This window comes from Melopsittacus undulatus, chromosome 10 (genome assembly GCF_012275295.1).
Source record: "Melopsittacus undulatus isolate bMelUnd1 chromosome 10, bMelUnd1.mat.Z, whole genome shotgun sequence".
In the NCBI taxonomy this organism is placed as follows: Eukaryota; Metazoa; Chordata; class Aves; order Psittaciformes; family Psittaculidae; genus Melopsittacus; species Melopsittacus undulatus.
The window spans coordinates 3,256,561-3,273,659 of record NC_047536.1 but is presented as its reverse complement, the minus strand read 5'-3'; the positions used below and the strand labels follow the sequence as shown (position 1 = coordinate 3,273,659).

The 17,099-nt window shown below is 43.2% G+C and overlaps 1 protein-coding gene across 1 annotated transcript in view; it reads right to left on the bottom strand.

Annotated features, from left to right (window-relative positions):
* Window positions 1-848: 848 nt before the first annotated feature.
* The window catches only part of KCNIP1 (potassium voltage-gated channel interacting protein 1), a 238,292-nt gene continuing 222,041 nt past the window's right edge, over window positions 849-17,099 (bottom strand). The window contains exons 2-8 of the mRNA XM_034066802.1: window positions 16,493-16,617; window positions 10,236-10,305; window positions 7,142-7,212; window positions 5,018-5,125; window positions 4,420-4,524; window positions 3,471-3,533; window positions 849-1,128 (exon numbers count right to left, since the gene is read on the bottom strand). Coding sequence (XP_033922693.1) covers window positions 1,081-1,128; window positions 3,471-3,533; window positions 4,420-4,524; window positions 5,018-5,125; window positions 7,142-7,212; window positions 10,236-10,305; window positions 16,493-16,617 — 590 coding nt within the window. The 3' untranslated portion in view covers window positions 849-1,080. The remainder of the gene's footprint in view (window positions 1,129-3,470; window positions 3,534-4,419; window positions 4,525-5,017; window positions 5,126-7,141; window positions 7,213-10,235; window positions 10,306-16,492; window positions 16,618-17,099) is intronic.

Genomic DNA, 17,099 nt, shown 5'->3' with positions numbered 1-17,099 from the left:
TGGCAGCGGAGTCTGAGACTAACAGCAATTAAGCTGATCCCAATTCAACTTACAGGGCACTTGATGTGGAAACAGCTGAGTTATCTGGGCCCCTTCTTGCACTAAGAAGACTGGAAAGCTTAAATAAATCCATAAAGTAGGCAATGCTATACTGTAACATCCAATGGACAAATACATTCAAATTATGAACCTAGGAAGTGTGCGCCAAACTACACCAAAAGGACCATAGCACATGACCAGGATGCTGCTGAGATGCACTCTAGAGAATCACTTGGTGTTCCACTACATGCTGGGCTGCAGAAGATGGCTGGTACCAGTGTAGGTGTTCATCTCCCTGTACCAGCCCTGATAAACTTGCCTGGTCCTGCAAGAACTTACCATAATTGAAAGGAATTTGTTCTGTAGTTTGATATTTATATGTGCAACACATGCTTGTTTTTTCTGGCTCACCCTGATGAAGATGATGATTCTCTGGTTAAATGTGGTCAGAAAAATCTCCATGGAACAGCACGTGGCACCAGTGCATGTGAGAGGAGAAGCAGGATCTCTGCAGAAATGGGGATATTGGCTACATGGGCTCTCTGCTTAATGTCCTAGGTACATACATTGTTCTTTTCTGACAGACTGCCTTGGTAGGTTTTACTTTTGTCAAAGCAGATTAATGGCAAGGCATCCATAAAACAATATGCCCTAAGGTAGTATAGACTGAGATTTTCGCTTGCAATAGATTGCTGAGTAAGCTATTGGCATGTGCTATCATAGGTAATCAAACTTGCTAGATTAAAAGCAGGACTTGTGCCTAGCAAACAACACTGTAGGTTACTCATTGAACTTCGAGCAGCAGTTCTCTCTTGTCAGGGTTCATTAAGATATTCACATGCTTCCAAAACGAAACAAAGGTCCACCGGTGTCTCCTGCGGGGAAGAGGTGGGATCGGTTGCATTCAGTTCCCATTTGGTTGGACAGGTCATACAAAATCCTCACACACCGAACGTGGCTGAAGTGTAAAAAGCTTTCACCCAGAAGGGAGATCTCTGTTCCACAGAAGTCTCTGGCTCCTCCAGCGCTCCCCAGGCACTGTTACATCACGTTCTCAAAGAGCTGTAAGGATCGCATGATATTGTCATCCTGAAAACAATGAGAACACACTTTTACAAAGGCAGCATGGACAAAGGTGACTTGTAACTGCAGGACATAGGGGAGCTCTGCAGCTGCACCTGCAGGCAACAGCCTTGCTTTCATAATGCTTTCCATCCTCAATGGGCTGGAATTGATTCAGTGATCGGGTCCTGATTCAGCAAAGCTGCTTCTGACACCTTGGTCAGTTTGAAGCACGCAAACAGGATCTTCTCAGAACTATGGGCTGTGCTTCACTGAAGAAAACCAGAACCAGCACTGAGCTTGTGACTTGCACTGAGCACTCCAGTGCCCATCTGCATTCCATGGACCCTGAACTTACAAATATGCACATAGCCAATATGCTTCAGCAACCCAAACTGGTTTGAACTGATCAGCAAAGCTGCCTTGCCGGACTACTTCAATCCAGAAATACAACCGGCTCAAACCCCAAGTACAGGGAATCTCAGCTTCTCTGAGGTTCCTAGATCCCAATGAGAAAGTTGGGAGACACACCAGGGAAATGTCAGACTGATTCTTATTAAGCCTCGAAATTGTACTTTGAGAGAATAACCAGACTAATACTCAGAACCATAATGATGATTCCCCATGCTCCCAAGAATTAAGTTATTCCAAAAGTTAAAGTAACTGCTTACCTGTGACGTGAAAATAATTTTCCACATTGAGCAACTTAAGAGCTCTATTGCATCTCCTTCCTCTATCTTATTGTGAGGCTGCGTCCATTTATCTCAGTTCTAACACAGTTTGGGGGCACTAGTACAGGACATCACCTTGCATGGGGAATCACTCAGCCTTTCTAAAGTAATGCAGTTCACTGCTCATGAGACATATCCTATGAGATGGCAAAGGTAAGCATTATAGTGTGCTTGGTTTTGGGCTTCATAAAGCAAAACCAGCAGGGCTTGCTCCCATCTACCACGAACCCACAGGTGACAGTGCATCATTCTACACAGCCCATAGTGCAGGTGTGTCAACAGGAGGAACCAACTCTAGGGCAGAACATTAATCAAACTCTATCACAGCAAGATGTAAAGCTGCTTCAGTACTGAGACCCCTAATCACACATGTACACCCAGGTAAATTATGAATGTGAGTAACACACAAGTGATCAAATTAAATACAAAGAAAATAGAAGCTAAACAATCAGGAGGGACCAAGAATGAAGTACATGAAAATAATTATCCTTCTATTATGCATCTGCTAACAAGGATTTTGCCACCTGAAGTCCCTGACTAAGAAGCAATTTGGATGCTGCCAGAGCCAGGCTAAAGACAGAAGCAGCAGGAAGCCAGTTTAGCCCTCCAGAGTGATTGTTTGCCTGTTGCTCAGGTACCGGAGAGCTGTCTGACTGCACAGCAGGAAAGGTCTTTCCAGTGAAACTAACATACACAGGAGGCTGGTTTGTATTTCCTTGCACCAATGTAAACTTTCCAAAATACAGAGGCCATCATTGTACTGATGAAATGTTAGAGTCATCTCTAAGCAAGCATTCACACAGTTAATTACAGTCTAAGACAACAGACACTTGGCCTATTGCATGTTAATGCAGATGCTTGTCTTTGAGACACTGCTAAAACACACACCTTACATAAAGAAATAAAGCACTGTGCTGAGGTGCCCAGAGCAGCTGTGGCTGCCCCATCCCTGGCAGTGCTCAAGGCCAGGTTGGACACAGGGGCTTGGAGCAGCTGCTCCAGTGGAAGGTGTCCCTGCCTGTGGGAGGGGTTGGAGTTGGATGAGCTTTAAGGTCCCTTCCAACCCAAACCACTCTGGGATTCTATGATACCAGCAAATATTTATCACAGCCAACCCAATGTATGGAATTTACAAAAGAGTTTCTTGCCAAAACAGAAGAATAAATTAAAATCATTGCTGTGATTACAGCATTTACCCTGAATGATTGGCCATGAAAACATCAAGTGGCTTTAGAAGCCAGCACTGCAATTAGAAGCTTTTGAGAGACCTTCAGCTCTGGGCAGTTCCAGCAACACGGTGTCTGCTAATGCCACCCAGGGGCAGCACACAGAGACAGTATCAGCCTCTTGCATAAACCAACCATCCCACCAATGGAAGGGAAAAGGAAAAGGACAAGGAAAAGACCTAAGGAAGTTTCAGGGTGTTAGGAGCTTTTTCTACAGTTACCTGGTTTTCTACATGATCAGGTGCCGCAATTCATTCAGGAAAATAAAAGAAGGTTTTACAGAGCATCACCAGAAACTCCATTTTGAAGCTGTGTTTTCAGCAAGCAAAGGGAACCTGGGATCCCGAGCAGGATCTTGTCAATGCTGGGGCATTGGCTTGACCTGTCATTGCAGTTATGATTTTGTCCTTACCTCCTGACACGATTCAATAAACTCATCTAACGTTACAACACCATCTTTGTTTTTATCCATTTTCTGCAAAATAAAAGAAAATAATGATTGTTTCTGTAGCTAGCACTGCAGTTATAGCATAGTATCTTACTTGATGCAGCCTGGTTACACCTGAGGCACTTTACAAGCAGAGATTACAGACTCTGGCATTGATTAAATTTGCCAAATGCTAAGGACTTGTTCACTCTGGCAGTTGGAGCACTTCTGAGGTCTCCAATTATTCCTTCCTTGACGTACACAGCAACCTCTGCCATTTGAAGGGGGCCTACAGGGATGCTGATGAGGGACTATTCATTAGGGACTGTAGTTATAGGACAAGGGGTAATGGGTTGAAACTTAAACAGCAGAGGTTTAGATTGGATATAAGGAAGAAATTCTTTACTGTGAGGGTGGTGAGGTACTGGAATGGGTTGTCCAGGGAGGTTGTGACTGCTCCATCCCTGGCAGTGTTCAAGACCAGGTTGGATGAAGCCTTGGGTGATATGGTTTAGTGTGAGGTGTCCCTGCCCATGGCAGCGGGGTTGGAACTAGATGATCTTGAGGTCCTTTCCAACCCTAACTATTCTATGATTATTATACCATTTATTTAATCACTGCCTCAACAAACAGCAGCTGTAGTCCTGTCTCACTTTATGGGCAGTTGAGAGAAGTACAGAAGTGCTGCAACACATGCACAGGCTTCAGGCATGCTGGATATGACACATCCCAAAGCAAATTGTTGGACTAAGAGACAAGTGAGATACCTACAGAGCCAGGAAATCAGCAGACACTGTAGTGTTAGGCTGAATGGATGCTGGTGTTTATTTTTGGATATATAGTGGGGCATAGGATTGAACTTGGGGTTAACTTGATTGTAGAGTATATGAGTGCATGATTCAAACGTTAAGAGAAACACATCAAAATCAAGTACCTGGAAGAATACTTCTACATGCTGCCTTGGTGCATCTTCCTTGAGCACTGGGTAGGTGTACTTTCCCATCATATCATAAATTGCCTTTACAATATCTGTCATTTCCTGCAGTAGTGTCATGCCAGCAACAACACAAAAGGAAAGTTAATAGAAATGATAGTACATTTTGTTACTCTATTCTCCACCTTCCTGCTCCTATTACAAACCAGCACAGAATGCCTGTATCTGTACATCAAGCAGAAGTATCATCATATACACATTCAGCTATAAACAAGTGCTTCTTTCTGACAGTGCCATGACTTGGCCATAGCCTTGTTGGAGGCTCCTGCAGTCACCAATAGCTACTGTCACCGGGTAGCCATAAGTTGTATTTTGCTCCTGTTTAAAGCAGTCCATTAAAGCCACTATAATATAGGAAAATATGTATACAAAATCATGCATTATAAGATCACTGTGCACTTAACTTAGACATAGATAAATACTCAAATCCAGTCTGGTTTGCATTTCAACTAGCTGCATGTAAAACGAATTGATCTCTGCAACAGAAACCAGTTGTCCCTCTTCAGCAGTCACCCTTGCTTGTCAGGAACAGCCTTACCTCCTTGTTTATGTAGCCATCCTTATTTATGTCGTACAGGTTAAATGTCCATCTTAGCTTCTCATGAGCAGTTCCCCGTAACAGAATGGACAATGCCATCACAAAATCCTGTTCGAGGCAGAGAGAGGTGTGAATTTCAACAATATCTTTTTCTAGGTCACCTTCTTTATATAGTGCCAGTCAAAAGACATATTTTAGGATATAGGATATGGCTTTCCATCTCTTCTAACTCCTTTTCCCAAAAATGTGCCATCTCTGACTGAGCTCAATGGACATATTGCCCACTAAGATACCCCAAGTACTGTCACACTAATAAATGTGTATGTGGTAACCATTCAAACCAGAAAAGCAAAGTACTCAACTGCAGCCAATGTAAAAGCCAAGCTTATGGTATGGGTTAGGCAGCTTAGCAAGGCTGGAAGGGCAGGAAGACAGAACGGGTGCTGCAGCCTTAAGCTCTCCTAGTCCTGAAGAGAGGGTAGTGTAAACAGCAGGCAGTTAAGAACAGTTCCAGTCCAAGGCAGGTGGACTTAGACTCTAATGTTGAAGATGGGCTGCTCTGGCTCCTCAGGCTTGCCAAGAGCAGCACAGTGTGCTCCAGACCAGAACGTGGGACACCTTTCTTGCTACCCATCCACACAGGTCTCTAAATGCTCTGAACACTGCATGGATGTAAGCATGGCAAAATACGTCTGGGGCTTTTTTAAGGGTAGTACCCTCTGCTCCAGTGGCCATTTCCCTGCTGCAAGGAGTCATCTCTCCAATTGCACTACCTGGTTAAACACAGCTGAACCCTGACTGAGGAAGTAGAAGCCGATGCTTTCTTTCCTCCACATCTAGGCTGCTGGTGAAGGAAGGAAGAAAACCCATCATTTAACATGCCCATCTTGAGAGAGATGGAGAGAACCCAAACTCCTCTAACACAGGGAGCCACAGGTTTTGTTCTCTGGCAAAATCTCTCAGACATGACCAGATACGATTCCTGCCACTTGACTCAGGCTGGGATGCAGCATTTGAATTGTATTTTCTTGTTTACACCAGTTATTACTTCCAGTAACTTTGATTTACTGTTCATACTGCATGGTAGCTCGGGCACTGCAAGCAGCATTGCTACTGGGATTTGTTAGTACAGGCAGAGCTTCAAGCTAACAGAGCTTTAAGCTAACAGAGCCTTACAGTTCCTGATACCTCATTTAATGCACTGGATCTTCCTATGTTATCTCCATTAGCTCTGCATGGGGCAGTGCATCACTCAGAGACCTTTGCTCCTTTTAACCAAGGCTCAGATTTGCTGAACAGTACAAAAAGTACGAACATGCTGATGTCTGACAGCCACTAAAGAGACAGGTTTGCCAGGAAGGGAAGCTCAGCAAGCTTTTAAATACTTATCTAAGCATTTCCCTGTGTCTCAGTCAGGTCAGGTTTCTGGAAGATTCTAACTACTGAGTAGCTGCTATATGCAAAGCTCCCACTGCAGCCATCTCTACAGAGACCCACATATACATATGATAACATTCCCATTTTACATTGGATAAATGAACATAGTTGTCAGTGTTACCTGGAAATGACCAGAGTTCTTGGCCATTTGGCAGCAAAGGCAAGACTGCCTGTGATTCCTAGCTTATAATCACAGTAAATCCTCTTCAGATCTATGAAGTTCATCCTTTACGGGTCTGTGGCTTAACATACCCCTTTGCTGCACTCCTACAACTATGTGTGTGAGCTTGAAGTACAGCTATTTGTAGTCACAGCAACAGGCCTTTTAGTTAAAGGTTTATAGTTTCCATTTGGTACCAAGTATCTGAAAGGCTTGTTCAATACATCAAATAACCTTAAAACAACCCGTATTCCAGGAACAGACAAATATGGCAACTCAGACATGCAATGTGTGATGACTGCACAAGATACAAGATATACTGACTTTTCTCTGGTACCCAAATTCTCTGTTCAACTCCATCTGCATAAAATAAAGTGAACCAGAATTTAAAATATCAACTGATTTTAGACTCAAACCTCTCCTGCATAATCCAATGACTCCTACTAGCTGACAATGAAGAATGGATGGAAAAGCTTAAAAATACAAAATGGAGAAAGAGGCGTAAAAGGAGTATGCAAAACAATTACCTCAAACTTCACTGAGCCATTTTGTGCAGTGTCAAAAGCATTAAAGAGATAATGTGCATACATGCTAGCATCTGAAAAACAAAGGGCACTCATTGGTACAACAGTTCACTCTAACACAATATAAGGGGTCTAAGTAACATTCCTTTTGCATAAAAACCAAACTTGTAGCAATGCCAGGTACTCTAGGAACCAGTAAAAGTTAGCATGGACTTGCATAATCCCCATGCCCTTCCTTAAGACAGCCTTGAAATGTAAAAGCATTTATTACAGTAGAAACAATCTGGATTATGGGGCTGGCCCTGAAGTAATGAGTTAAAGAACCAAACCAAACCATCCAAGAGTATCTCTGTGGCAGCTCTGGTCAGAAGTACAGCAGAAGTATCAAAGAGTGATTCCAGCATGTGTGCTGCCTTCCTCTGCCTTCCTGCTTTGGGTAGAGAAGATCCCCAAGGACTATCCAGCTTCGGAAGAGTCTAGATCCACTAACTTGAGTTTGGACCATGAGTAATAAAAAGCAATCTCATCTGAGGTATAGTTTTGTCCTTTTGAATCTTAAACTGCTGATTCTAGAAAGTCCTTTCTGTTATGAAGAACAGTTTCCATGTCCATGTGAAGGATGGCTGTTAAAGGGGAAAAATCAGTAATGGGAGGCAGAGAAAAATCAAAGAGGTGTATGACTGTAAGACCTTCCCTGGACTGTTCTCTGCTCTGAGGGCAATTCACACTGCTCTCCTTAGTCTTAGAGCCCAACTATTCAAGATGGAAGCAACTGACATTAAATGCCCTTAATTATTTCAATGCAGTTCTAGGGGCCACACATTTTTTTCCCTCTAGCACACAGCATTATTCAAGCCTGAGTCTCCCTGCTCAGTGTATGGGCATTGAGGTGAAGCCTGGTGACCTGTGCTAGGTAGGCAGGCAGGCAATATGACCCAGCATCTCTTTACCCTGATCTCTGTGAAATGATCAAGCAGTTTTACATTATTCAAATCCTGGAAAGTGTAACAGGAGGCAGAAAAGTCAAATACTTCAGTTACTGTCATCCCTAAGGACAGAATACACTGGGCTGCAAAGAAAAATACTCTCCTACATTTATGAGAAGGATTCAGAAATAACAGCTTCGGAATTAAAACACTTATGGGACAGTCCTAGAAGCTCCCATTAAGCTAAACAATGACCTAAAAATATTAAACTAGATGCTTATTTTCAACAGGGTATAATAAAATACTCAATTCCTAGTATTACTCAATGCCTGATTAGCAAAAATGAAAACCTGTCAAGGATAGGAGCCCTATGTAACAAAACCATTACAAGTCTGGGAAGAGGCTGCACCTTTTTATAACCCAGAGATGCTTTACTCCCTCTGGGATGTACAAGTTTATCAGTACAGAGGGCTCTACAGAGAGGCAAAGTGCAAAGATCTCTGAGGCATCTGAACTCTTATGGTTTATGATACTAAAGTCATACAAACAGTTTGGAAGCCAAGTGAAAGAAAACAGTACAAAATACAAAATCACACCTGCTGCTAAACTGACATTGTTAAGCATGACTGAACTACCATCAGCATTAAGGGAGGGTCAGAGCTAGAGGGAATGGAACAGCAGAAAAAGGGCAAGCCTCTGTTAGGCTCAGGAGAGGCGAGAGAAGTTGTCTGTCCATGAAAAGTGTCTGTGCCTGCCTGTTCTTCACGCATGGGAAGGCAGAAGTCAGCCAAGGTGTGTCACAAAGGAGGTAGTACAGTTACTTGGGGCAAACTGGAAACATAAAACATATCTATAAATACACTCAGACCGTACTGAAATATAATGTAAACTTTTCATAGGTGTGCATCTTTGAGGCCACATACATTGTGAAACATAAATATGACATGGTTTGTCTTGAAATGTAGTTGAAAAAACACTTGTTAATGGCTTTCTGAAGGTCATGCACATGCACACATAGGCTTTTGTAAAAACTTCAGCCATTATTCCACAATGAGTGCATTCTGCAGCTACTATAGAGTGGAATACAGAATAGTAGAATCATTTAGACTGGTAAAGCCCTTTAAAACCATCAAGTGCAAACATTAACCCAGCACTGCCAAGTCCACCCTTAATCCATCTCCCTCAGTGCTACACCTACATGTGTGTTAAACACCTCCAGGGATGGTGACTGCACCACTGCCCTGGGCAGCCTGTTCAGTGCCTAACAACCCTTTTGGTAAAGACATTTCTCCCAATATCCAGTCTAAACCTCCCCTGGTGCAGCTTGAGGCCATTTCCTCTTGTCCTATCTCTTGTTCCTTGGGAGAAGAGACCGACCCCACCTTACTACAACCTCCTGTCAGGCAGCTGTAGAGAGTGGTAAGATCCCCCCTGAACTGCTTTTTCTCCAGGTAAAAGATGTATTTGGAAAAGCCTCAAATACTGAATCTTTTACTAAAAAGCCATTTAGACCCATGCCTCATTTCTTTCAGTTTGAGAACAGTATCCCCACAGAACATATTCAGTTATTACAACATAGAGATTATTGATGTCTGTCAAAGGAAAGAATATGTTGAGAGGTTTAATACAATACTTTGATATTCCAGTACATGACATCACCCTGTTCTTAGTGACACAAACATTAAAATGATCATTTCAGGTAGTTAGAAGTTCATACATCAACTAGGAACAGCCTTAAGAATTTTAGGAAGGTTTTGATTAATTTGCAGGCCAAAATGAGGGCTGGGATTCTTCTGTGCTAGATACTAAATGCACAGCAGTCCACAGCAGGGGAGCAAAGACACAGAGAGGGGAAGCAATTTAGCTTTCTGCCATCTAGAAAGTCAGTACAAAACACCCCATCAATCCCCAGTTTCCATTTGGGACTTGGAGAACAAAGAGCTGACAACTAGGGGCAATGTTTAATGTGGATTTGTCTATTCCTGTGAAATAAGTGTTCAACTGCACTAAGTAGTTTCATGACCTTGATTGTGCTTCTGTTTAAGATCCTGCAAAGGTTAAGCTCAATTCACATTTCTTAGACAGATTACCTGAAGCTTTGCAGCCAGCTGTCAGTAATGAATGTTAAGGCATGCTTCAAGAACCTGCCAGATGCAAAGGACTCTGCTTACCTCCATGAGGAAAAAACTGTGCATAGATCTGTTTAAATGCCTCTTCATTAACAACCCCACTAGGACATTCCTGTTGGAAAAACCAAAAGAAGAACAAATATCAAGCAAAATAAACCCCAACACTGTAAAGGTTCATTTGCAAAACACTACAAGCCCGAAGAGAGCAATTAAACAAATGACACTGCTGTTCTCGCAGTGCTCTGGGCGTGCAGGCTGTGCAGCTGGAGGCATTAAAATCATCCCGAGTGCAGCTTCATCTCATGCTCTTGTTTCACCATTATTCACATTTCTTAGCGTATTTTCAGCAGTGTTCAAACGCTGCTCTATAGGACAACCAGGAAAGGCAGCTCATGCCTTCTGTCAGGTGAAACTTCCATTGTGTAACTACAGATAATTGTAGTGCCAGCTAACCTCCACCCATATGAATTCATTAACCTTAGAATCATAGAATGGTTTGGGTTGGAAAGGACCTCAAGATCATCCAGTTCCCACCATGTTGACCAAGGCTCTGTCCAACCTCAACGGTTGTCAATCGTCAGTGGAAGACTGTATCCAGAAACGTGACACCAGCTCCATAGAGGCTAATGGTATGGACTATACTGGTAAGTCCCTATGAAGAAGTATCAGTATTAGGCTGATAAAGATTAGACCATTCTTAACCTGTCATCCACTCAGTCTTCCATAAACTTCTGAGAAGCCAGGCTGTGCCCATGCACATTTTGTAACCTGTGGGGTTGAGTTTTAAGCTCTGGCACTGGAATGTAGAGCACTGCATTTCAGTTCTGGCTGCTTCAAATGAGGTCAACTCTTAGGAAAATGGTTGCAATTTCTTGTCCTGAGCTTCCTGACCCCATGGGGAAGGGAAGAGGGGATTGATGTCTGGAGGGCTCTCACTTGCTCTGCCTACAGCCAAGCAAAATCCAGGCTGTTACCTCGCTACGTCTGTTCAGACTGAGATGTTGGGGTAGGACAAACAAGCTGGGGGATGAATACAAATGAGTTTGAAAGAGCACAGTGCTGCTCAGCACCTACATTACATCTATAATGCTGATGGTAGCATTACAGGTTGTTGAATTCGAGATGAGTAAACTTAGGAAGTCTAAGAAAATCCCTTTGAATTTTGACATAAAAAGCTGGAGGAAGATTCAAGTCTATGACTTATTTATTGATGAGTTCTTTAGATACCTTTTAAGAACAAAAAGGACTTTGATAAGAAATTCTTCCACCATGAAAAGCCTGTAAAGGAAAAGCAGCATTTTTCCAGCCTCTGATCTGCCAGTATCACTTGCTGCTGTGCACTCCCTAACCATGGAAAAGGACAGAACAAACAAGTGAAATCTCTTTATACCGTGCAAGTCAAGGAAGGAGAGCAAAGAGGGGTACTGCAGGTGACAATGAGGCAGTTCCTTAATCACATACCCATTTGCTATTGCATTAGGGTGATTAGATTGGAGTTCCTTCCTCCAGTGCAGAAATCCTGCTGTATCCTACCCACTATGTAGGTAAAATCCATCAGTGATTTGAGAAGATTTGAAATAAATGAAGGATAATTTGTTGCTTGAAAATACCCAAAATTATCTTTTTCTCTGCATCTGCATGTCCTGGCAAGTGCCCTCCCACTGGTTATGTTGAAGTGTCCCACAGCTGCCACTGCAGCCTTGACCTGGTTGGGGCCATCCCTTCTCCAGTGGCAGTGCTCAAAGCCTGTTTCACAGCAAGGGGATAAAAGGACCAACTGGATTAGCTAAAGAGAGGGGCTGCAAGGGCTGGGCCTTGCGTTTGCATTTACAAACAAAACTAATAAAGCTTTCTAAATCTGTACAGCAAAATTCCTGTTTAGATGAATACCCTCAAAATATGCTAAAGCTCTTACTAAACCAGCCTCTTGGTTGTGAGAAAAGTGGTTACTTCTTTGTCTGCCTGTGCCACATCTAATGAGCTATGAATCATTAAAAGAAGAATAATTAATGGAATATAACAGCTAAAATAGAAATGTTCTTCTGAAGTTCACATTTCTTAAAGCTTGTAATTTAATGTAAACTAAATAATCAGCTATTTATTTATGGTAGCTTGTAATCATTGGTCAGACCACCTACCTGGTAACTGGAGTGCTGCTGTTCCACGACTCACACTGACCTTGTGCACAACTGCAGAGTATTTGACCAGGTTGTCATTCTGTTTAAAAATGAAGGCTAGCACAGCATTTAACCTCCCTTTCCATCATAGTGCTACTGGCCCAAGTAGTGCTGCCCCAAGTGAAGATGCGGTTCTTTCTCTATTCTTGATAAATACAACTATTATATTCACTAAGAAGCATCATTTTGCATGCTTAAGGGTAGTTTACACATGTTTGGGCTCACTATTTTCTGTATGCTTTCCACAGTTGTAGAGTCTGTTTGGTCTCTTCCACACTATATTAGAGCCTGCATTTGCCAAGAGCCCCAGTCCAGCACTATCCACCCCTAGAATGAAGCTGAAGCCTGTGAAGGGCAGGTTGCTGCTGCACACACTGCCCTTGCAGAGGCAGGGTTTTCTGTAGCAGTTTTGGCCATTATGCATAATGAAATTGTCTCAATTTCCACATGATCCTTTTGCTTCTGATGCTCCATCTGGAAAAGTTTGCAGCAGGCCTGCAGGAGTGCTGGGGAGAGGCAGCACGGACATTGATCAGCCTGCTTAGCTCGGTGTAACTGGATTGCTTTCAGACACATATGCTTGTTCCAATTCATTTGCACTTAATTGATCACAATTTTGCTTTACTAAGAGCCAAATAATGCTCAAGAGGCCTCATTAGTGCTCCAGTACTACTGAATTCAGCTGACTGGGAAGAAATCTCTGTTATGAAAGGAGCAGGTAAGCTGAGTGTCAGTTTGAATTCCACTGATGCTGACAAAGCTTTACTCATTCACGAGATCATTCTTGGCAGTATGGAAAAGCACAGTGCCTCACCGTAACAGTTTGCCTCCAGTGGCAGGGAATTAGATTCAGGCAAACACCTTGCATTGCTTTAACGTACTAACTACCTACCTCAAAACAAGAACAGTGTCTCACAGTTTTTGGATTGCTAAGCACGGAACCAGCATCTCATCTTCAACAAACACTGGCACTGACAGCATGAGTCATGCCTTTGAACCCACCCTCTTGGAACTCAACTCTTTTCAAACAGGAAACCACAAAGGAGCTGAATCCCCCTTAAAAACAGAACCCCACAAAGCAACCCGGAAAGGAAATCAATCAGAAGGTCACTTGCTGTTCTTCCTCTTGCTGGAATCAGAAATGAGCTTCATCAATTGCTTCCAAAGATGAGCAACGTGGACAAGCAGGGATCAGCAGCAGAACTGAAGTGGGGCTAAACATAACCTGGGCATCTGGCTGTTCTCACCTTGCTTGGCCAGAACAAAGAGGAGCACCCAGGGGACTGATCTCCTCTCCCCTGTTCCCTAACTGCTCCCTAAACCTTACTCCTCTGGGGAGCAGCAACTTCCTTCTACTTCCAGCCTATGCCTGTTCACATCCATTTTGCTCCTGTGCCAATATTGCCTTTTAGCTCAAACAGTGCTTTCTCCTGATGTATTTAGTGACAGCAGGTAACACAGTTTATTTTGTTGAGCTAAACCAAGGCAGGATCCACCAAAGGCTGTGCTGGGTTTTACTGTTTCTGTTGCCTTGCTTGTGCAGAACCACAAGCAAAGAAATGAGTCCAAACACCTTAACCTGGCTCCAGTATGACAGCAGCTATCTGCGAGATGCAAAATAGACTATTGCACACTAAATGCAGCCTGGGGGCAGAGATAACTGCAAAGATAAACATGAACTTTTGGTCCTGGCATCGAGAGAGGTTGGAGGACACCTCACAACGTTCCCTTTCACAACTGGAAAAGAAAGCTGAAAGCAAAGAGAGAGAGGACATTTGTCCAGGCAGCAAGCACACCAGCTTGAAGTGGGAAGTGGAAGTCACCATCTGGTGTAGAAACACCAGACCTGACCAGTGACACACTGGGAAGAGACTGGAAAGGTTTTGAGGGTGTAGGGAGACAGATTTGAGAGATGAAGTTAGAACAGGAATTAAAGCACTGAGAATCAGTGCCTAGAGGGTGCCCCAGGCTGTGCTGAACTGCCTTTGGTCAAACACCATGAAATCTATGTTCATGAGCATCAAACCTTCAACTCCTGTGACTGCAGCAGGGCTGTAAATGGCTCTGTGATTATCCAGGTGTTGCCTCATGATTAAACAGGACCTGTGCAGTCACCATGAGCAAGCAGTAAGCACAAGCCAGAGAGAAGAAAATGACTGTATTCCCGTAGGGATCTTGAATCTCCAGATGGCACTGTAACATCATCCCAAAAAGCAGATGGTTTGGTACAACAGCAAATATGGTAACAGCTGAGTCAGTTTGCCTGCTGTATATAATTGCTTTTCCCATTGAAACCATTACTTACACGCTACAAATGCTAAAGCCACCCTTTCATGTCAATTTAAACCTTAGATATTAAAGCTTCATGCATATCATGTAATAGCAGCTGGAGAAAACCAGACTGCTTTGTCTTAGCAACCTGATATAAAACATTTATCTTGTCAGCACTACCTATTAATACCAGGACCTTCAGTGAGGTTTAGGAAAGGGGTTTAGGTCATAAGTTAAATACACTTGTCTATCACTCTTGCCCTGGGAGGTAATGCCTCTATACTGCAAAGTGATAGCAGAACTGAGAGGAGCAAGGGGTAAATATCATGGGTACCGAAAGCTGCACAGCCAACTCCTCCTGTCAGCATGGAGCAGAGCAATCCAACACGGGTCTGCCACCAAACAGCAGTACAGGAGGCATATTGGAGAACTTAGCAAAACACAGCAGTTCGGGGCTCTCACTGTAGGCAGTTGTGTCACATCAAAGGTATGTTAGCCTGTCAAGCTGTCTCAAAACCAAATGATTTCTCGCTGACTGCCCAAAGCATGAAGACGTTTCAGGTATCAGTCTGCAGTGGCTACAGAACTTCACACATGGAATGACCTCCTACGTGCAGCAAAGGCTGTACAAATACAACACATGCACCAAAAAGAGAAGTTCAGCTGTGCCTCACTGCTAAAGTGAGTGGTGAAATAAAGGCTGAAACCACCAGACTCCTTGGGGAAATCAAATGTATTTTGGCATTGTGATTCAATGTAACTTCAAGAACCTGTCAGAGAGTGAGGCCCCTCTCAATATCCGCAGGTTTCTCTCCACACTTGCAGCTCAGCTTTCTTTGGGAAGTATTTACCCAATGGATTTGTTTTCCTCTTTCCGAGAGAAGCGGCAGGATTGCACTGGGGCAGTAGCTGCAATGCCGGAGCTGTCCTGCAAGATGACTTAAACCCATCCCGTGTTTATTGAGCTGGCTTAATACTGATCTATTAATCATCATAAAAACATCAGCTGGCATGAACCACCTGGGTGACTAAACCCAGACCCTCAGGCAACCATGTAATGAGTATTCATTCTTCAAGGTGCATAAAGCATCTGCTCCATGTAGCCTCAAAATTCCCTGTTTCTATTTATTATGACAAGTCCCTAAGAGGCAGCAGCAGGTGAGCTGGAAGCTGAGGCTCAGAGAGCTGTAGCCTCCCCACTACCAGGGAGGATATGGCCGGTGGCTGACAGAGGCAAGTGCAGTGCTGCTCTGGGCACACAGACATGCCAACTGGCATGGCTCCTGCTCTCACCTCAGTCTGTAGCCTCTTTCTTGTCTCCTCGGTCTTGATACCTTTTTACTTTAGGTTTCTTTCTGGCTCCTGCCACTTCAGCTTACTCTGTTTACACAGGACCCTATAGTCCTAGTGTGCTCTATTACATCATGCTAAAACAGCAAGATTTCTGTAGCTAGAGAAAGGACACAAGCTAATCACAAGCAAGCAGTACTGCTCATATGTGAACATGAGGAACTGACAGCAAGAATGAAATAAGTACCTATAAAACATTTTCAGGTTACCTTGAAGTACTGGCACAGTTGGGGAAATTGCAGTGTTCTTACTGACATTTGGGCAACAAATTGAAGGAGAATATTATATGCTGAGTATTCATCCAAACCCAGTTTTAGGCAGATTATGGTGTCATAAATATTAGATGAAGTGGCAAATTGTGCTCATTTTGCTGTGCTAGGGGACATCCAGCACAAAACTGCAAATGTTTCACAGGGGAATGGCACATAACGCAGCTGAGCAGGGGAGGCTGGGGGGGAACACATACAAACTGGACTCAGTTCACTGCAGCATCATTCTTACATTTTTAAATCCTCTGTAAAGCACTTGAAGTTCTCTCTTAGTGAAATTGGTTTGTGCTTCAAGCTGTTCCAGTCCTTCAGGTCTATGGCACACTGTAGTCATTTCTAATTCATCTTCAATTTTATCTGAAAGAGAAGACAGCAAAATATTTATTTTGGTTGTTACCTTTGCTCTATTAACATGATGGATAGGGCAGCCTGGAGTTCAAGAGCAATAGAGACAAAAAGAAACCATCAACAGAGCAGATCTCTATAACCGTTTTCAATCTCTTGAAAGCAAAATAAAAGTCGTATGAGTAAAGCAATAGCTCACATTTCGCAGGGCTGCCAGTTAGCTCCCCATCCACCAAGCTGAAACTGGTGGTGAGAACAGAAGGGCAGGCAGCAGATACGTTGCTCCAAAAGGCAACACCAGGTATTTCTTATCTAAATATTGAAACAGTGTGGGAGAATAGGCCTTTCAAAGTACTAGCCTTGAAAAAAGCTGTGCAAATACAAGTGAGAGAGCAGACATGCTTAAGCATATTAGGCAATGGCATTATACTGAGGGTAAACAGTGAAGGAAGCCCTTCTGTTAACCAAAAAGCTTGCTATAGAGACCCTAAAGG